The sequence below is a fragment of the Bufo gargarizans genome, chromosome 2 (assembly GCF_014858855.1).
Source record: "Bufo gargarizans isolate SCDJY-AF-19 chromosome 2, ASM1485885v1, whole genome shotgun sequence".
NCBI lineage: Eukaryota > Metazoa > Chordata > Amphibia > Anura > Bufonidae > Bufo > Bufo gargarizans.
The window spans coordinates 269712740-269734752 of NC_058081.1; the positions used below are offsets into that span (position 1 = coordinate 269712740).

General features: G+C 42.5%; 1 protein-coding gene across 1 annotated transcript in view; it reads left to right on the plus strand.

Annotated features, from left to right (window-relative positions):
• Positions 1-22013, plus strand: part of TSPAN12 (tetraspanin 12) — a 221132-nt gene that overhangs the window by 32675 nt on the left and 166444 nt on the right. The window contains exon 3 of the mRNA XM_044276988.1: positions 21410-21492. Within this exon, the coding sequence (XP_044132923.1) occupies positions 21410-21492 (83 nt within the window). The remainder of the gene's footprint in view (positions 1-21409; positions 21493-22013) is intronic.

The following is a 22013-nucleotide window of genomic DNA, read 5'->3' on the forward strand; positions in this document are numbered from 1 at the left end:
CCGATGCAAACCAATGCTTCCCTATGGGACTTGTTCACATTTTCGCGTTTTACAGCGCGTTCGAACGCGCTGAAAAACGCCCGACGCATAAACAAGTTCTTGAGCTTCTTTGGGGCATTTTGTCGCGCATTCCCGTACATAGACTTTCGGGAACGCGCGACAATGGGCGTTCGCTTGTCTCTGTGTGCCCGATTGCAAACGCCCGTACAATCGCGCATACAGAGCGCTCCTTTCAGAACGCTCAGGTGTGAACCCAGGGTTAGTGGAAAAGCTTTCCAACACCTCTAGTCTAAAAAATGTACCTGGACCAAGAGGTGCCAACAGCACAAGGCGTTCACACCACTAATAATAGAAAACTATGATAACACAGCACTGCAGATCTTAAAAGGTGATAACAGAGACAATAGCTCACTACAGATCCCAAAACAGGGACCAAAATATAACAATAAACAATAGAAAAACCCAAACAGTCTAAAAATCCCATCAAAGTAATGAGGCATTTCAGCATAGAAAGCATGTCCACAAGCAAGATGGCTGCCACGGTAGTGGACAAAACACCTGTACTGTACAAGTAATACCAGCCTCACAGCAGTGAGTATGTATTAATAGGAAATAAACAGCCAAACACTGACGTTACTTATCTTTGGCAGAAATAACTGGTGAATCTAACCTGCAAAAAGGAATGCAATAATAATGGAGAATATGGTATGTAGATAATCCAGTGTTATCCGAGTGATCTAGAGTCCAGAAAAGATCTGCAAAACAGAGGAAATATGTTAGGTAGTCTGCTAGTCCTCCTGTCCTTCTCCTGTCCCATAGGTATGGCAAAAAACATAAGAGGGTGGAGTTTAGGGGTAGTCATTATATGATTACCATTCGTTGAAAGTTCCATCTGTCCTGCCAGCCTGCAGGGTGGAGAAATCTACATTATTGTGTTGCTGTAAGGGACGTAAGAGAAGCAATCTTCTGTTCCAAATGAATAAAAATAAAATTATACAAATTTGATATCATCACAATCAAATTACAGAATACTTATAGAATAAATATGTTATTTATACCACAGTAAAACAAAATGGCAGAATTGCTATTTTTTCCCATTCCGCCCAAAAATTATACCCTATTAGAGCGGTATTAAAAAATACAGCTATTAAAAATAAAACAGAAAAAAAATAAAACAGCAGCACTCTATTCATATGCCAGGTGCAAAATCCCTGAAAGGTTTTTGGACGAAAAAAAACTGCCACTAAAACAAAAGTAGCAAGGCAGCACTCCGGTCTTCCATTAAAAATAAAATCTATCTTTCAGTTATGGCAATGGAAAACCAAAAAAAAAAAATATGGCTCTTGGAATGTAATGATAAAAAAATAAAAAATTGCTTGTTCAAAACAGGCCAGTCATTATTCATTCAATAAATTATATTTTAACCAGTCTCTAAACTGGCAGCCTCATCATATTACACACAATGCCTTTAAGGTGTGATATAATAAATAGGCACTCTGTGGTTTATGTTAGGCTACTTTCACACCTGCATTTAGGTGCGGATCCGTCTGGTATCTGCACAGACTGATCCGCACCTATAATGCAAATGCTTGTATCCGTTAGGCCTCATGCACACGACAGTGTTTTTTCACTGTCAGTGATTTGGCTTCAGTGGTCCGTGTCCGATTTTGCTTCAGTTGTGTTTCCCTGTGTCTTCCTTTTTTTTTTTTTTGTCTGACAGATGAAAAAAAAAAAAGAAGGTTAATGAAAAGTGTAATTTTATTGCACCAAGGTCTTGAAGAAAAAAAACGATGCGGACACGGATGACATACTAGTTGTGCATCCGTTTTTTTTTTACGGACCCATTGACATGAATGGGTCCGTCCTCCGTTTTCCACTGACAAGAATAGGACAGGTTATATTTTTTTGACGGACTGGAATCACGGACGCGGAGAAAAAACTATCAGGACTATCAGTTTTTTTTCACAGCTCCATAGAAATGAATGGGACCTCCGCCAAACTGTGAAAAATGACGGAACGGACGCGGATGCACACAACGGTCGTGTGCATGAGGCCTTACTCTGTAAAAAAAAAATCTAAGTCTAAAAGTCTAAGTGTAAGTCAAACGGATCTGTCCTGACTTACATTGAAAGTCAATGGGGGACGGATCCGTTTACAATTGCACAATATTGTGCCAGTGACAAACGGATCCGTCCCCATTGACTTACATTGTAAGTCAGGACGGATCCGTTTGGCTCCGCATCGCTGCAAGCAGCGTTTTGGTGTCCACTTTCAGAGCAGAATTGAGGCGGAACGGAGCCAAACTGATGCATTCTGAGCGGATCCTTATCCATTCAGAATGCATTGGGGCTAAACAGATCCATTTTGGGCCGCTTTTGAGAGCCTTGAAACGGATCTTGCAAGCAGGCCCAGAAACACCAGTGTGAAAGTAGCCTAAAGATGTTTTCACTTTAAAATGTTTTCGTCTTCCGGTTCCGGCGCCAACATGGCAAGACGTGCTGAGTGAAGCTCCTCTACAGCTCGTGCCTCATAAATCTATCTCCCCGCTGTACCGGACCTGACGGTGGTCAGGAACTGGGGCTACCCGCTGCACTCACCTAACGGTTTCGTATGGACCGGTTCTTAATAACGATGGGGAGCAGGAACAAGCAAAGGGGACCTTTGAAAGTTACCAGGTCACAGTCTGCGGCGTGAAACTTGGCGGACAGATCACCTCAGCTGTCACAGGTTGATCCGTTGCAGCTACGATAAGAGGAAGACCCTGTATTAGAAGTGGACCAGCCAAGGGATATCGGCATAGATTACAAGCAGCTGGCCTTAGAGGTGGCGGCACGCATATTGCCCGACCTCCAGGAATCGCTATCCACCACGGTCTCGGCCTCCCTGTCTCAGATCCGACAGGACCTTTCAGAACATGGTCGCCGTATAGATGAGACAGAGGAAAGAATTGCGTCGCTGGAGGACGAGCAGTCGCATTACCGATCTGAATACTCCAGACTCCAGCAAGAAAACAAAATAATCTTGTTAAAACTGGACGACCTGGAGAATCGTTCTCGAAGAAATAATCTGCGGCTGGTGGGCATACCAGAAGCAGTCCCACTACATGAGCTGATCCAGCTATGTGAACAAGAGCTCCCGCAGGCGCTAAATGTCTCGGACCGATGTAAAGTGGAAAGAGCCCACAGGATAGGGCAGACACCGCTATTGACGGGGAGACAGGAGCGTGACTCGTCGACACATGGGGCCCTTAACCAAAGACCGAGGCAGGTGATAGTGCGTTATCTGGATTACTCAGAAAAAGCGGCCATTTTAAGAGCATACAAAAGCAGCAAAGCCCCCTTGATGCTAAGGTGTTCCCGAGCCCTTCTATTTGAAGATTTCTCAGCGGAAGTGACCAGACAGAGGCGAGAATTTTCCACGATATGCTTGGATCTGTACGATTCGCACTTGTATACCCTGCGACCCTGAGAGTACATGATGTGGAAGGCTCGGTGGCTACTTTTCAAGACCCTCAGGAGGCTAGGAGCGCTCTGCAACGCATTTTGAACAAAGAGGGTGAAAGATCCCCTCGGGACAACAACCGAAGACGTGCTCCACCAGAATGAGAAGGTCGGGACATTTCGATCTGTCTATGTGGGCCCGGATGAAATTGACCTCAAGCTGGGACTGTTAGGTGAGGGATTATTTACTCGCCTGATTCACCATGGTTGGACTTTCTGGTTCAAAATTTATGCTACCCTGATGCAGTTAGTTCAGATGGCACAGGGCTACTAGAGGGGTACTGATTAGATTCATTGCCTCAGCTCGGCAAAGATTCACGACAAAATGTTGTGTTGGGAAGAAGTGAAGTCTGAACTTTGTAATGGTGGGTTTTTTGAGTTTTTCGGGAGGGGCGGGAAGCAAGTGAGGGGAGGGAATGTCTTTAGAGGGTTAAAGGTTATATCATCTCAAATAGGGTGGGCAAAGCATAGGTATTTGAAGCTATTCGACAATAATGATATCCTTTTGATGCTTAAATATGGTTAATATTGTCACATGGAATGTGAAGGGATTGAAATCCCCGCATAAAAGAATCATGGTCCTGAGACACTTAAAGCGCCTACTCATGGACGTCGCTCTGCTGCAGGAAACACACTTGTCTAAATTGGAGTTTCATCGCATGCGACGTCTGTGGGTAGGTCAGCTTCTTGGCTCCCCGGCAGTGGGCTCCAAGGGAGGAGTGCTGCTTTTGATCCATAGACGTTTGCAATGTAATATTGTTGAAAGCACGACAGATAGCGAGGGCCGGCTCTTACATGTTATCCTCCAACTACAATCTGAAAAACTAAGTATTTATAACGTCTATGGACCAAATTAGAGTAATACAGTTTTCTTTAATGATTTATGTAACAAGGCTCTGCAGGATACGACCTCTCAATGTCTGATTGCAGGCGACTTGAATGCAGTTATGTCCTGCTTGGAGGATAGACGGAGTAATGCTAAAATTCGCCCTCGGCCCAGACAAAGAGACGCCATATTAAGTAGAGTGGCAGCCGATTTACTTTTACATGATGTGTGGAGGTCCACTCATCCAGAGGAAAGAGAATTTACTCATTTTTCACAACCACATAACTCCTGGTCACGCCTGAATTATTTCCTGGTCTCTGATTCCATATTGAGGCGCACGGTATCAGTAGAAATAGGAGACTTGGTCATCTCGGACCATACCCTGGTAACTCTTGAAATAGCGGATCCTCTACCGAGGGGGAAAGATTTCCTCTGGAGGTTTCCGTCGGATTTATCTTCTAACGAAAACTTTGTGGAAATGCTAAATCATTGGTGGTTAGAATACTGGGAGGAAAACTCAACCGCTAGTGAAGCTCAGCTGGTGTGGAGAGCAGGTAAAGCGGTCCTCAGGGGAAAGATAATGGCATACGTTGCCAGTCTGAGGAAAAAGGTTGACACAAAACTGCGAGAATTAGCGGGGTTACTCAGGGAAGCATAGACGCGACATCTGACGCATCCCTCTACAGCCACCAGAAATAGATGGATGGAGGCTAAAAACACTTATGAAAGTTGGCTGAAAAAAAAGGAAGAGATTGAGGGCAAAAAGAAGGAAGCAAAGTATTATAAATATGGGAATAAGGCGGGAAAGTTGTTAGCGTCTCTAGCAAAAGGTCTGAGACCATCTACGCAAATATCAGCATTAAGGGATGCAGGGGGTGCTATATCCACAAAACCTGAGCAAATGGTTGAGCTCTTTGGGAGCTTTTACGCTGATCTTTATGCGGCCAGTGAGACATCTGACTCACAAGGAAAAATATGGCTGGATGGCCTGTCCCTTCCGAAAGTCTCCAAAGATGAGTTAGACAGCTTGAATAAACCCATAACGGCAGAAGAGGTCCAGAGGGTTATCTCTCTATCTAGTAATGGGAAGGCACCGGGGCCGGATGGGTTCACCAATGAGTTTTACAAAGCGGTAACCCCACAGGTAGTGCCAGTTCTAGTGTCCCTATATAACCAAATCCTACAAGGCCAGGAGATACCACAGGACATGAATATAGCATACATAAAAGTTCTGCCGAAGGGAGGGAAGGATCACACTTTACCCTCATCTTATCGTCCGATTTCCCTGATAAATAATGATCTAAAATACATATCCAAAATCATTGCTGATAGATTGGCCGCCTTCCTGCCTAGACTCATTTCCCCGCACCAGGTAGGTTTTATCCAAGGCAGGTCAGCAGTATACAACATTCGCAAAGTGCTAGCGGTGTTGGATGACATCAAAACTCACCCGGACCGTCACCCATCTCCAGCTGTTTTCTGGAAAAAAAATCCTTATGGCTCTAGCACAACAAAATAATGCTTCCATGTTCTCCTGATTGTTAGATAGTTGGAAGACTGGAGGAAAGAAAAAAAAAAAAACCTTGGCTAGTCAATAGCTGTTAAAGAGGTTGGCTCACTTCACATCACATTGTACGCTTGCTTGTTTCCATGGTTACGACCACCATGCAATCCATCAGTGGTGGTCGTGCTTGCACTTGCCTATCTGCGCTCCCACGGTCCCTGCCACCAGAGAGCCTAACACTTTTTCTTATAATGTGCAAGCACATCCACCGCTGCTGGATTGCAGGATGTTCGTAACCATGGAAACGAGCAGTGTATGATGTGATGAAAAAATGAATCCAGCCAGCAAAGGATGCAATATGGATAATAACAATACATTAGTAAGTGCCTTGTATTAACTTTGTATATGTCAGGGGTGTTCAATCTGCGGCCCTCCAGCTGTTGTAAATCTACAACTCCCACCATGCCCTGCTGTAGGCTGATAGCTGTGGCTCTCCGGGGATACTAGGAGTTCTAGTTTTGCAACAGCTGGAGGGCTGCAGGTTGGGCATCCCTGGTCTACATGATAAATGCCATTTGTTGAAGTGAGACAACCCATTTAAAAATATGTTCAGTATGTTTCTACTTCAGATTTTTAGTATTCTATGCATGCATTGCTATTTATGTGCAATATACCAGAAGCCAGAAGATGTAGAAACTCCTAGAAGAGAGAGCTCAGAGGAAGGGTTCCTCCGTGCCGTGCTTACACACTTTTGTTACAGTTCTGTATTTTTGTCCAAAAGCAATTAAAGAGAAGACCTGTCACCGCTCCTGACATTCCTGTTTTTATAGCTTCATGCATTCCCCATATAATAACCATTCTGGAGCATCTGTTCTTATGGCTCTATGTTGTGCCATTACTTTAATATTTCTACTAGACGTTATGAATGAACTGCTAGCAATCTGCAGTAAAGGAACAGAGGGGAGGTAACAACTTGGGGGCGTGTACCTGTACAGACTTACTGTATCCAATTAGTGCTGCCATTTTCATACTATGCAGGTACACCCCCCCCCCCCCCAAACTGGTTACCTCCCCTCTGTACCCTTACTGCAGACTTCTAGCAATTAATTCATAACTTCTAGTGCAAATAATAAAGAAATGGCACAACATAGTCATAAGAATAGATGCTCCAGAATTGTTAGTACGTGGGGAATGCATGGAGCTATTAAAGCAGGCAGATCAGGAGTGGTGAGAGGTCCTTTTTCATTTCATTATACAGAAACATAAGAAAACCTTTCCGATCTGATGGCAGACATGGGAAAACCATTTAGCAGTTAACGGTCGATCATGATAAATCCTAACCAATTGCTTCTTGGCTGTTTCCAATAACAAGCTGCAGATAAAGTAGTCAGAATATGACATAATCTTAGAAGTAACTTTGGTAACACTTTGGATTACTTGTCTTGCACCAATCCTGACTAAACTTTGATTTACACATAATGATTTTTCAAACCACTGACGAACATCTGATGGTTTGAGACACTGTGGATCAGGAGGGGAAGCCGTTTGTTTGCAGGCAGGTACAGAGCTCCATTGCTGCCTGGAACCATGTACTAGACAGCAATGAATATTTTATGTCGCTAGAAGCAGCATATAGCGTGTTTATCTGTAACGTAACAGCCTTATAGCAGTAAACGCATCCCCTTCTTGTTGAGACGTTGGAATTTGTTTCATTATATATCATTTTAAATAGATGTATACATTTCTCTACTGCAGCCCTGTCCCTGGTTATTGTCTGACGCCTGGCATATCATTACTAAGGCTATTTGCTTGTGATTTGTGATACATTTACTTAATGTCTGGCTTGGATCACAAGAGAAAGGACATGTCTAGTTTGCTGAGCTTAGTTCTGTCTGTATAGGTTTTTTGTGTGTAAACTACAGACAATGCATTGAATTACACTCTGTAATCTGATTTTCTTAAAGATTCTTTATAACATAGTCATCTCAAATGGAGCAAAACAGCAGGAAATCTGTGCATGAAGGAGGCACTTTTATTTATTTACATTGGTTTTACGGAAAGGTACTTGATTCAGGCGAATCCTGCCATGTACTGGATGCAGAATCACTGGAGCGAGGAAGAAAATGCTGCATCGGTGAGAGTAATGTAGTGGTCATTGTATAATTTGCAAGGGGAAGAGTGACTGGAGTGTTATTTAATAAAACCTCTGTTTAGAGGTGAATTACTGGAGAGAACACAGTGTGACCCTTTGCTATATAGCAGACAGGTTCTTGTATACATGTAATGACGGGTAACTACTACTTGCAGAGACAATTTGCATCTGTATTGCAGTTGTCCATACAAATTAACTGCTGGATGAAAGTTGGAGAACGGGGGCTGCTGTCTCGCCTACAAATGAAATTGATGGTAGCTTAATGGGTGGATAGCGGAATATGGTTTGGAAACTAAACACTTATGTTGTGACAAGTGGCTTCAAAGCCTCACCCATTGGCATTCTATCTGTTTGAAATCTCTATTTATTGGACAAACAAACAAAGATCATCACATAGCATGAAGCGTAATATAGCGTGTATCACATCACGATCAGGTCACTAAACATAAGTATAAGAACTGTTGAAGTGATCAGTATAATAACCATCCTTGGTCTGCTCTCACAAATGAGGACCTTCGTCTTGTGAGGAGTTTTAGTGATTGAACAGGTGATAAAAGGGGTTGGACCATGAAAGATGCAATCAGACTACAGCTCCATTCGGCCTATATGGGACTTGCTGAGACAGCTCACTACATTAAGACCTTATTGTTAAAAGAGTCCCTATTGTAAGACGACCATCAAGTGTGTATATCATTCTGCTCAGCTCCTCCTGCTCTATAAAATGCTGCCTGCATCTCACCAGCCATGTTCAGCCTGATCGGTTCCCTTTAACTGCTCCCTGACAGCCTGTCACATCCTCTGTATCCAAATGACTGCTACAGAATGGAAATCATAATTTAAAAATAAGTATTTTAGTTTTACTTTGTGCTAGTAAAAAATGTAATAAAAAAATTCCTGGGTATAAAAAATAAAAACAAAAATACTAAAATAAAAATGATATATATCCCCATGAATCACTGAAAAAATGTCCCAAAATTATTTACATAACTGAAGATGCATGTAAGGCTAGTTTCACACTAGCGGCAGGGGAGTGCTGTAGGCTGTCTCGGTGGGTGAACAGTCTGTCGGATCCGTCCTGCCACTAGTTCATATGTGCCCCCGGACTGCCGCTCCGTCCCCATTGACTATAATGGGGGTGGGGCGGAGTTCCGGCGGCAGCACTAAAAGTACGACATGCAGTACTTTTAGTCCAGCTGCCTCTCGCTCTGCATGCTGTGCTGCTGCCGGAACTCCGCCCCCGACCCCCATTATAGTCAATGGGGACGGAGCGGCAGTCCGGGGGCACATTTGAACTAGTGGCAGGACGGATGCGACAGGCTGTTCACCCGCCGGAACAGCCTGCCGGACTCCCCTGCCGCTAATGTGAAAGTAACGTAAGGGAAAATGATCTGATATTTTAGAGGTGTGAAAATATATGGGGACATTTAGCAAACTGGTATGAAGTAGAACTGGCTTAGTTGCCCAGGAGCTGTGAAAAATGAAAGATGGAATCTGATTGGTTGCTGTGGGCAACTAAGTCAGTTCTACTCTACAGCAGTTTGATATATTACCCCAATAATGTTAGTGAAGTCTGTAATCTAGTATTGCCATTGATTTCTATCCTGGAAAGGCTTTACTGAGTACTTAGACCTTGTTTGTCCAGCTCACAGATGTATATTCCTGCACTTGAAATGAATTTCATTTTCCTGTTGTGTTATGTGTCTTTATGTGTTACCAGAGTGCAGTGCATTGTAGTAGCAGTTGCAGTGTGCAATATCAGACTGGGGTTCCTTTGGCGCACCAGAAAAGATGATCCTGAGAACCCCCACCTACATCTATACGAAACATACTTGTTCACTTTTATTTACATGTAATCTTTGTTGCAACTATTGTACACACAGGGCAATCGGTGTGAAGGCCTAATAACTTTGATTCATCCCATAAGCAGTAGACCTTCAAGAGGGTGGCTTCAAATTCGATTGTCCTCTTTTGGACCTTTGGGGCCCATTTTGTGTTGGCTTCATCTGAGGATCCTCTGGTACATTGGTGGCCCGTCCCAACCTGACAGAGGGGTGCTGCTTAGCATTTTGTAGAGGGAATAGAAGAATTTTAAAATTGGGAATGGAGAAAGACACATATTTTCTGCAGATCAGCGCAAAAACTTTGTAAAGTGCTTTGAAACTAGTTAAACAAAAGCATCAATCTTAGACGACACCACTGAAGAAACAGAACAAAGAATTCAGTTGAGCATTATGAACAGATGAACACATCTGTCCCTAAAGTCTTTGTAACACAAATGAGAAAAGCTCTACAGTAATCTTTTTAATAAAAAGAAGTAGCAGCATTAGGTGTAACACAGGTTTCTAAAGTATCCATCCTTATAACAAAGTGAAAAATCTTTAAAATGATTTGCATTATGACTAAAATTAATTAGATAGGAAGAAATGACATTGGGGATCTGTACAGTTGATCCTTTCCCCCACCGAGCAGAGACATTTAATAAAGCACGACATCACTCTCCTACTGATGACAACTGTCGAGCAGAAATCCTTAGCCAACACTCTACTCATGCTGCGCGCAGCTGATCACGCTGGTTACAATACATTATTTCTGAACGTCAACCAATTTAAAAGAAAACACAAGGAAATGAGGTCTATGCATCTAATTATCTGATTTCCTGCAAAGAAATAGAAAAAAAAGAATGTCCACCCTAAAGATTTTTTTCTCTTCACTTCAAATGAGGGCTTTCAGAAAGATGATGACAGAATGATAAGTGCTTTATATCTATCCTATGTGAATTAGACATTACTTTTCCATTCAGTGGCTTGCAAGAGTTTGGCACCCCTGGTCAAAAGTACTGTTACTGTGAACCGACAAAGCCTGGGCCCCTCATATAGATTATACTTACCCCGCTCCCCGACACCCATGTTGCTCCTGATCAAAACATTGAGGGGGGGGGGGGGTTGTGCAGCCAATGGCAGGCCGCGATGGGGTCGAGCCTCCCTAGTGTCACCTTCGATGCAGCGGCGGCTGTGCGGGGATCAGGAGCGATGCAGGTGTCTGGGGAGTGGGTTAAGTATAATCTATATGAGGGGCCCAGGCATTATAGGGGTTGGATAACCCCTTTAAGCAAGTTGAAGATGCAATGATCTCCAAAAGGCATAAAGTTAAAGATGACACATTCCCTTTGTAATTTTTTTTTTATTTCCATCTTTTACATAAAAAAAAAAAAAAGAAAAGCCTTAAGCAAAAGTTTAGGCAACCTGTATGGTTAGTACCTAGTAGTAAGTGTTGCGTTTATATTTTTGGTCAGTGTATATCAGGAGTCAGTACAGAGACCTCTCCCATCATCTATTTATCCCCAGGAGTGTGATGAGGGGACATCACACTCACACTGGAGGAAAGAAGGTTTGTACACAAACATAGAAGAGGATTCTTTACGGTAAGAGCAGTGAGACTATGGAACGCTCTGCCTGAGGAGGTGGTGATGGTGAGTACAATAAAGGAATCCAAGAGGGGCCTGGATGTATTTCTGGAGGGTAATAATATTACAGGCTATAGCTACTAGAGAGGAGAGGGGTCGTTGATCCAGGGAGTTAATCTGATTGCCTGATGGGAGTCGGGAAGACATATTTTTTTTTTAATCCCTTTCTCTGGATCAACTTACAGTATAACAGGCTGAGGCTACTCACACTAGCGTTTTTGCTGGATCCGGCAGGGTTCACAAAAACGCTTCAGTTACTGATAATACAACCATCTGCACCTGTTATGAACGGATCCGGTTGTATTATCTTTAACATACCCAAGACGGATCCGTCATGAACTCCATTGAAAGTCAATGGGGGACGGATCCGTTTTCTATTGTGTCAGTGAAAACAGATCCGTCCTCATTGACTTGCATTGTGGGTCATGACGGATCCGTCTTGCTCTGCATTCCAGGACGGAAAGCAAACAGCAGCATGCTGTGGTTTGCTCTCCGGTATGAGAACGGAATAGAACGCATTTTGGAGCATTCCGTTCTGTTCAGTTACGTTTTGTCTGCATTGACAATGACAGATCTCAATACCGGAAAATATTAACGCTAGTGTGAATGTAGCCTGAACTAGATGGACAGATGTCTTTTTTTCAGCCTTATAAACTATGTTACTATGTTACTCCTGGAGAGGGTAATAATGGTCTTGAATTTACTACATTTGTACACAATTTGTCTGACTGTGGAGTCCAAACTCTTTAGAGATAGTTTTGTAACTTTTTCCAGCCTGATCAGCATCAACAACTCCTCTTCTGAGGTCCTCAGAAATACCATTTTTTTTGTGCCATGACACATTCCCACAAATGTGTTGTGAAGATCAGAGTGATAGATCCCTACTCGGACTTGTCCATGTTTATCAATAAATAAATGACTGAGTCTAATATCTTTGACTCATTTGTTAGATTTGTTTAATATACAGTAGACTATTCTGAAAGGTTCACAAACTTTCAAGCACGACTGTATGTTTGGTGGAATTGCCAAGGAATAGTCCAGTTTAATAATGTAAATTTCATGCACATCTCCTTCAAACCCCCAGCACATCTTCAGCTTATCCACAGCAGAAATACTGTAAGTCTTGTATTTCTGCCGTGGATTTGCTATCAAAGATATCCTAATGGTCCTTTTACACCGACTAACGTTTCAGACAATTATCGGGAACAAACAAAACATTTTGAATAATCGCCTGATCAGCGGAGATGTGGGCTGCATTTACATACAGTAGTTACCTCCTCTGTATTGGGATGAGAGATCGCTACATCGATCATTCGTTCCCATAGTAAATCATTATTCCTGGGCAGCAGATTGTTGTATACACAGGTCAATATGCTGCGCAGAAATGATGACTTTAAGTAGGGATCGACCGATATAGATTTTTTAGGGCCGACACCGATAATTTGTGAACTTTCAGAAAAAAAAAAATTTCCTACACAAATCTGCTGAAAATTAATATGTTTATTGATAATTTGTAGTTCTCTTTTGTAAATCTTTCTTTTTCATTTATACTTAATATTTTGGTGTGTTTTTTTTTTTTTTTTTACTAACTTTTAACCCCCTTGTCCTATTCACCCTGATAGAGCTCTATCAGGGTGAATAGGAGCTCACACTGTCCCTGCTGCTCTGTGCTTTGTGCACACAGCAGCATGGAGCTTACCATGGCAGCCAGGGCTTCAGTAGCGTCCTGGCTGCAATGGTAACCGATCGGAGCCCCAGGATTACACTGCTGGGGCTATGATCGGAGGAGCAGGGAAGAGGGGATCCTGTGGCCACTGCCACCAATGATTAATACTGGGGGGGGGGGGGGGGGCTTGGCTGGGGGGGCGCACTGCACCACCAATGTTTTTAATACTGGGGTGGGGGTGGGGGGCGCACTGCGCCACCAATGATTAATACTGGTGGGCGTGAAGGGGGCGCACTGCGCCACCAATGAAGATAAATCTCTCATTTATTCAAATTGAACAGGAGGCAGGAGCTGGCTGCAGAATCACATAGCCGGCTCCCGACCTCTATGAGCGGTAGCTGCGATCCGCGGCACCTAAGGGGTTAACTACCGCAGATCATAGAGGTCGGGAGCCGGCTATGTGATTCTGCAGCCAGCTCCCGCCTCCTGTTCAATTTGAATGGTGGCGCAGTGGCCATAACCCCCCCTTCTCTTGTCCTCCGTCCTCTCATTGGCGGCAGCAGCACAGGGTGAGGGAGACACTGCTCCTTCTCCCCTGTGCTGCTGCTGAGGGAACACGGAGAGCGCTGTCAGCAGCGCGATCTGTGTTCCCAATATGTTATCCGAATATCGGCAAAATACATGCCGATACTGATAACGGTCAAAATCCTGAATATCGGTAAAACTGATAATTGGTCGATCCCTAACTTTAAGTGCTGGCTAGGGATGAGCGAATTTCATATTTTGAAGTTCGTGTGCGGGTTTCTGTTGTAGTATTTACTGAATTGCGTTATGGGTTCCGTTACCACAGACCATAATGCAATTCCATGATGGCCTGCATAACGGAATGCCATTAGAGGCATTCCGTTATTCATTCCGTCATAATAGAAGTCTATCGCCTGCAAGAGAGGACTCCTGCATAACTAGCGAATCCGTCCGGTTTACGTTATGCAGGAGTCCTCTCCTGCAGGCGATAGACTTCTATTATGACGGAATGAATAACGGAATGCCTCTAATGGCATTCTGTTATGCAGGCCATCATGGAATTGCATTATGGTCTGTGGTAACGGAACCCATAACGCAATTTAGTAAATACTACAACAGAAACCCGCACACGAACTTCAAAATATTAAATTGGCTCATCCCTAGTGTTGGCAGAAAGACACGATCACCCAATGAAAGAGTGCTTGTTCTTCAGGTGATCACTAGCACCTTTTACACCGGCCAAAAATAAGGAGTGAGCATTTCTACAAACGCTTATGCCTGTTTATTGGCTAGAATGTCAGTCTGTGTAAAAGTGGGCTGTAAGATCGGCTGTTTGTGTTATGGACTTTTGCCTACAATTTCTGGGATACATGTAGCTGTCTGACAGCTACCATCTACAGCTAGATAATATCTTTATTGGGCTGTTCTTTCTGTCATCCAGTCACACTTAGTCCACTCCCGTCCTTGCAAGGTTATTCCAGCAGTAAGAGAAGCTGCCCACTCCTTCTCATGCTTGATAGAATCTACATACATATAGTATCTGTGACTGAATGGTAACGTAAAGGTTTGGATGCAATTTAAAGTCTATAATAAATTCTGAAGATTTATTATAGGCTGTAATCTGACCCATTGTTTTTATCACTGTGGGTAGGAGATATGTACTGTAGTTTGCCTCTCGTACTTGGATTTCTGCAAGAGCAAAATACACTACATGGCATGCAAGTAATCCATGGAATGCACATGATACATGTCTCCTAAAACTCCTAGGGTGCATTCATACCACATTTATAGCACATTTGCTATTTCAGTAAGGAAACAATTGTGAAAATAACATTATGCTCAGAAATTGTTATTTAAACCTTGCAACATTCTGAAAATGACCTAAAGAGAGGACAGCATACTGAAATATTCCATACCTAATATTTGTAGATAACAATAGCATTCTCATTTTCCGAGTGTGTTTTCCGCTCTGGTCACAGTGCCTGAGGTTTTTTCATGTATTAGAAGGAAGTATTCTATATGAAAAAATGCGAAACTGCCTTTAGTGAAGAAAAAAACTAAGCATAATAACAGTGACAGATTGCTATTGCTTTGTTTCTGTACCAGACTGGGAATGTGCACACTTTTTACAGGAGGAATGATGTTAGTGCTGATGTTATGTATATGGCTATGGACACCTTTTGTGCACTAAAAATCAATAACCCCATATCTTACTGTAGTGCAGCACATAATAAAATTGCACTTGTTCTGTTATCTGTACTGGTATCAGCTTTGCTTCACATGCTCTCAAAAATGCTCTTCTATGAGTTTTGCTCACTGCTGTCATCTCCTGTGAGGATCTGTGGGCGTTCCTGTGGATTTCACATGCACCAGCACAAGCTCTGCTGCCCGCCCCCCACATCCTGTTACACAGCACAGCTAGCAGCCACTTACATATAGGCTGCTGGAACTTGGTAGTAAGATTTCACTCCAATCCACTACATGGTAAGTCTTACAGTATGCTACAGCCTGTAATCAGCAGATCTGTTTCTTTCTTTTCATTCTGTAGAAAGTCCATTATTTGTAGACACAATAGATATTGTTTATTACATACAGTTGCAAGAAAAAGTATGTGAACCCTTTGGAATGATATGGATTTCTGCACAAATTCATCATAAAATGTGATCTGATCTTCATCTAAGTCACAGCAATAGACAATCACAGTCTGCTTAAACTAATAACACACAAAGAATTAAATGTTACCATATTTTTATTGAACACACCATGTAAACATTCACAGTGCAGGTGGAAAAAGTATGTGAACCCTTGGATTTAATAAAAGGTTGAACCTCCTTTGGCAGCAATAACTTCAACCAAACGTTTCCTGTAGTTGCAGATCAGACGTGCACAACGGTCAGGAGTAATTCTTGACCATTCCTCTTTACAGGTTTCAGTTCAGCAATATTCTTGGGATGTCTGGTGTGAATCGCTATCTCAATCGGGTTGAGGTCAGGACTCTGACTGGGCCACTCCTGAAGGCGTATTTTCTTCTGTTTAAGCCATTCTGTTGTTGATTTACTTCTATGCTTTGGGTCGTTGTCGTGTTGCAACACCCATCTTCTGTTAAGCTTCAGCTGGTGGACAGATGGCCTTAAGTTCTTCTGCAAAAGTCTTGATATACTTGGTAATTCATTTTTCCTTCGATGATAGCAATCCGTCCAGGCCCTGACGCAGCAGAGCAGCCCCAAACCATGATGCCCCGACCACCATACTTCACAGTTGGGATGAGGTTTTAAAGTCTGTGTGCTGTGCCTCTTTTTCTCCACACATACTGTTGTGTGTTTCTTCTGTCCACAGAATATTTTGCCAGTACTGCTGTGGAACATCCAGGTGCTCTTGTGCAAACTGTGAATGTGCAGCAATGTTTTTTTTGGACAGCAGTGGCTTCCTCTGTGTTATCCTCCTATGAAATCCATTCTTGTTTAGTGTTTTACTTATCGCAGATTCGCTAACAGGGGTGTTAGCATATGCCAGAGACTTTTGTAAGTCTTTAGCTGACACTCTAGAATTTTTCTTCACCTCATTGAGCAGTCTGCGCTGTGCTCTTGCAGTCATCTTTACAGGATGGCCACTCCTAGGGAAAGTAGCAGCAGTGCTGAACTTTCTCCATTTATAGACAATTTGTCTTAGCGTGGACTGATGAACAGCAAGGCTTTTGGAGATACTTTTATAACCCTTTCCAGCGTTATGCAAGTCAACAATTCTTAATCGTAGGTCTTCTGAGAGCTCTTTTGTGCGAGGCATCATTCACATCAGGCAATGCTTCTTATGAAAAACAAACCCAGAACTGGTGTGTGTTTTTTATAAGGCAGGGCAGCTGTAACCAACACCTCCAATCTCATCTCATTGATTGGACTCCAATTGGCTGACACCTTACTCCAATTAGCTCTTGGAGATGTCATTAGTCTAGGGCAGTGATAGGCAAACTGCGGCTCTCCAGCTGTTGCAGAACTACAACTCCCAGCATGCAAAGACTGCCTACAGCTTTCAGCCTACAGCAGGGCATGTTGGGAGTTGTAGTTTTTCAACAGCTGGAGAGCCACAGTTTGCCTATCACTGGTCTAGGGGTTCACATACTTTTTCCACCTGCTCTGTGAATGTTTACATGGTGTGTTCAATAAAAACATGGTAACATTTAATTCTTTGTGTGTTATTAGTTTAAGCTGACTGTGATTGTCTATTGTTGTGACTTAGATGAAGATCAGATCACATTTTATGACCAATTTGTGCAGAAATCCATATCATTCCAAAGGGTTCACATACTTTTTTCTTGCAACTGTAAGCAATTCTATTAGGGCATGATTTTTCAGATTGTGATGAATAAGCTGTCTAATTTTACTGTTATTGGGGTGTCCACCTTGTTTAATAGATAAGCAATTATATTATGCATTGATTCTCAAATTGGGGTGATACACGTCTCATTGTATTGTTTGTGGCGTGTCCACATTGATATTTAACCGCTTCTGCCAACCAGAAGAGCGGTTTTAGTTAATGCCCTGTGGGCAGTGCAAATAAATTGATTCTTTGCACAGCAGAATTACCCACGAGTTGATCAGCATTTTTTGGGGGAAAAATGATTCTTTTATCTGAAAAGTTATTCTTTTAGAGAAAACATTAGTCTTGTAGCAAATAAATTATTCTTTTAGCGACTAAATGAGTCTTTTATTAAATAAATGAGTCTCTTACCCCAAAAAATTAGTCTGTTCCAGTATTACAGTCCCCGATTCCTATGGCGAACTACGTTCAGCGAGTAACCCACGCCTGCCGGCAAACGGTAGACGCACGGTGATCCCTTCAGTGCAGCGTGTGTGCAGTCCCGGACATGTAAGAGTATCACAGAACAGTTAGGCTGGTTTCACACAGGCGTTGCGGGAAAAGCTGCGGGTGCGTTGCGGGAACATGCCCTATTTTTCGCCGCGAGTGCAAAGCTTTTTAATGCATTTTGCACGCGCGTGAGAAAAATTGGCATGTTTGGTACCCAGACCCAAACCCGGACTTCTTCACAGAAGTACAGGTTTGGGTTCAGTATTATGTAAATTGTATTATTTTCCCTTATAACATGGTTACAAGGGAAAATAATAACATTCTTTAATACAGAATGCTTAGTAAAAGGTCAATTGAGGGGTTAAAAAAAATAATAATTAACTCACCTCCTCCAATTGATTGCGTAGCTGCCTGTCTCCTGTTCTTTCTTCAGGACCAAAGGACCTGTGGTGACGTCACTGTGCTCATCACATGGTCCATCACCATGGTGATGGATCATGTAAGTATCATGTGATGAGCACAGTCATGTCACCACAGGTCCTTTGACAGGTCCTGAAGAAAGAACTGGAGACCAGCAGCTACGCGATCAATTGGAGGAGGTGAGTTAATTTAATTTAATTTTTTTTAACCCTCAATTGACCTTCTAGTAAGCATTCTGTATTAAAGAATGCTATTATTTTCCCTTATAACCATGTTATAAGGGAAAATTATACAGTGAATAGACTTTCATCCTAGCAACCATGCGTGAAAATCGCACCGCATTCGCACTTACTTGCGGATGCTTGCGATTTTCATGCAGCCCTATTCACTTCTATGGGGCCCGCGTTGAGTGAAAAACGCACAATATAGAGCTTGCTTAGATTTTCACGCAACGCACAAGTGATGCGTGAAAATCACCGCTCATGTGCACAGCCCCCTAGAAATGAATGGGTCCGGAATCAGTGCGGGTGCAATGCGTTCACCTCGCGCATTGCACCCGCGCGGAATTCTCGCCCGTGTGAAAGGGGCCTTAGCGTTGAACACCACTTGGCCCTGCAGGAAGTTGGACTTGGAACGCCTGGGGTCAAATAACTCCTTCTATTATAGGCAGATGGGCCAAACTTGCTGGATGGATCAAAGATGGCAGCTGGATTATTGCCATAGTGTGTCGTTGGTTAGGGTCAGAAGAACGGAGACATAAACAGCAATATTACCAAAGCCTACAAAAAAATGTATATGTTAAACGGATGCTTCAGACTGATGCCATACAGAGGCATCTGTTCACCATAAAATTCCATTGTGATGTGCTGCGTTTTTGTACCCTTTTTTTTTTCTAATGTATACGTCAAACGGTGGCATAAAACTTGATGAGATTGGGCCACCAAGTGGGATGCATATGATTAGGCAGATTGGCCTGGGTATACCAGATTTATCGTGATTTGTGATGAATTAATTTGGAACGAAACAAATTTCTTGAAGAACTTCGACAAATCATCCAGATTGAATTTTTCAAATCATCGCTCATCTCTAGTTGTGGATCAGTCACCTATCATCTTATTTAGTAGAGATAGTACATATCTTGTCTTCATCATATATTTAGCTTTAGTATGTCACCAGAATCAGACCCCTATAAGCATTAGAACTTTAGATTCCAAAATTAGATTTTCTATAGGAAAACATTGGTGGTTGCTATTACATCCACTTAACATAGCCCCAAATCCTTGTTTTGGACAGTGAGTTGAAGGACCTGCTAAGTTTAAGGCTTGTTTAAGACTAGCGTGTTCATTCTGGGAAACATGCTCCATGTGTGAGCGTTATTTCCCAGGCCGAGTGCAGCTCCTGTGACAGGGATTCACAGCATATAATGGTTTATAATGCTGTGTGTTCCTGACTGACCATGGCTGTACAGAATTGTACTCACACTCACACTACAGTTCATTGCAGGTGAGGTCAGGCAGGAACCCACAGAATTATAAATCATTCAAATGCTATGAATCCCTGTCACAGGAGCTGCATACAGCCCGGGAAATACCGCTCACAGGTAGAGTATTTCCCAAAATAAATGTACTTGTCTGAAACTAGCCTAAAGGAACCGTAAGGCTCCATGCACAAAGGGAAAAACCGACATGTGGTGGACATTGTTTTAACGGCCTCCGATGAGGCGAAGCTAGTTATTTGGGAAATCTTGCGAGACTTCGTTGAATAACTTCGGTATTAGATATTTTCCACTTTAAAACTATGATCTGAAGCTCGCTTCGCCCATCACTAGCAGCAATCATATTCTTTGTATGGGGACGAACGCTTGTAACTAGGATTGCTAACCTCCATAGAAAATCATTGTGTGTTGTCAGCATGTTATTTTTACACAGGGTGATCTGCTCCCCTCAAACATTGATTTAATGTGCTGCAGCAAAGTTACAATCGCCCAATGGTGGCAAGCGGTGGTACATTTACACAGGGCAATTATCAGGAAAGAGCAATCCAAGGTGCTCTGGTTCCCAATATTGGCCCATTTGATAGTCTGGGTTAAAGGGCCTTAAAAGGAATTGTCCAGGTTTTTTAATTCCCCCCTCCCAGTGATTACTCGATAATCATCTTTGTCTCTTTGGTGGTTTAATAGTTTATTCTGCCCTTGCTATTATAGAATATAATGTTTGTACTGATTTCTCGTGAGCCTGTGATAGATGTGTTTTATATTCATAGCAGCCAATCAGAGGAGGCAGAGAAGAAGGGAGGAGGGAGCGAACTGCAGCTTGAACCAATGAGGAGATAGATTGTGTGTCCCAGACTACCTCAGAATCCCTGTAGGCACTGTAGCTAAAATGCAGTCACAAATTACAGCTCTGCCAAAATCAAGCCCTCTAGGTTCTGACTTACTACTGCACCTATCATTTCTGAGCTTCTCACTGGACATTTGCTTAAATGACATTTTATTATCTCATGAGGCCAAGTCCAGAAACCATGTGGCGCTTATAACTGTGTGGTTGCTGGTACCTGGATGATATTAGTGTAGCGGTATAGATGACACATTTTCTGATAGTAGAAGGCTTCAGGTATATTTTATATTCTTGAACATTAAATGAATAAAAGTAAAATAAATTGAAAACACTATAGAAGGAAATACACATTATTTTAGGCTCATTTACTACATTTTTCTACTTGTATTAACAGTACACATTCAGGAACCTAATATACAATCGGAAAATATTGTGACAGAATGAATCCAAAAATCTCTTTGCAATTTGAGTTTATTTATGCGGAGCAGTAGATGTAAGTGCTATTTTTATGCTAATGTAACAATTTCACTGGGTTTAGTTGCCCGCTCTTTGTCTGCTTTATATGAGTGATTGAGTAGAACATAAAACGGAAGCAAGTGCACAAAATGACAAGTGTTTGCTTCCACCCCGGGGACATGTCCCTGAGGATGGCTGCACACAGTGGTTTGCGTTTGTATGGCGCTGTACATGCTAACAGCTTTTCTGTTTGTTTTAGCTGATGTCGATATGTGTTTTGGGAGTTTCTGCTTGGATGAGAGACTACATAAATAATGTACTTACGCTGACTGCTGAAACAAGGTAAGCACTTCCTAATCATCTTCACAAGAAGCATGGGAAGAGTAGGACATGGCAACACTAAGGCAGTTCAGATACCCATGGGGAACTCTTGTGCTTTTTGGCACTTTTGTGCTTTCTTTAAGGCAATTTCTCCGTAAAATATTTTCTGCTTATTATGAACCAGCTTTTGCATTGTAGTTAGGAAATGCACGGTAATGGTCCACTTCTTTTGATCGTCTCCTTTCACCCGTGCAGTTGAAAATAGTTTTCTGTTTACTTTCCCAGTGTAAGGTGCAGACTAATGGACTGTATTTAATTGTGGTTTCTGAAACATACTCTTAGCTTCCAGTTATTTCATGTGCTGCCATAGGAAAATCCAAGCTCACATAGCAATATTGGATTTGTATGCAGTCAGTTGGTTAATATGGTTAGTAGAATGCTATACACATAGAAATACATTTCTGTAACCTTCGGTATGCCAGTGTAGTTTAATAAACGGTAAAAGAAGCAGTGTAAGGCCATATTCACATATGCACCGCAGT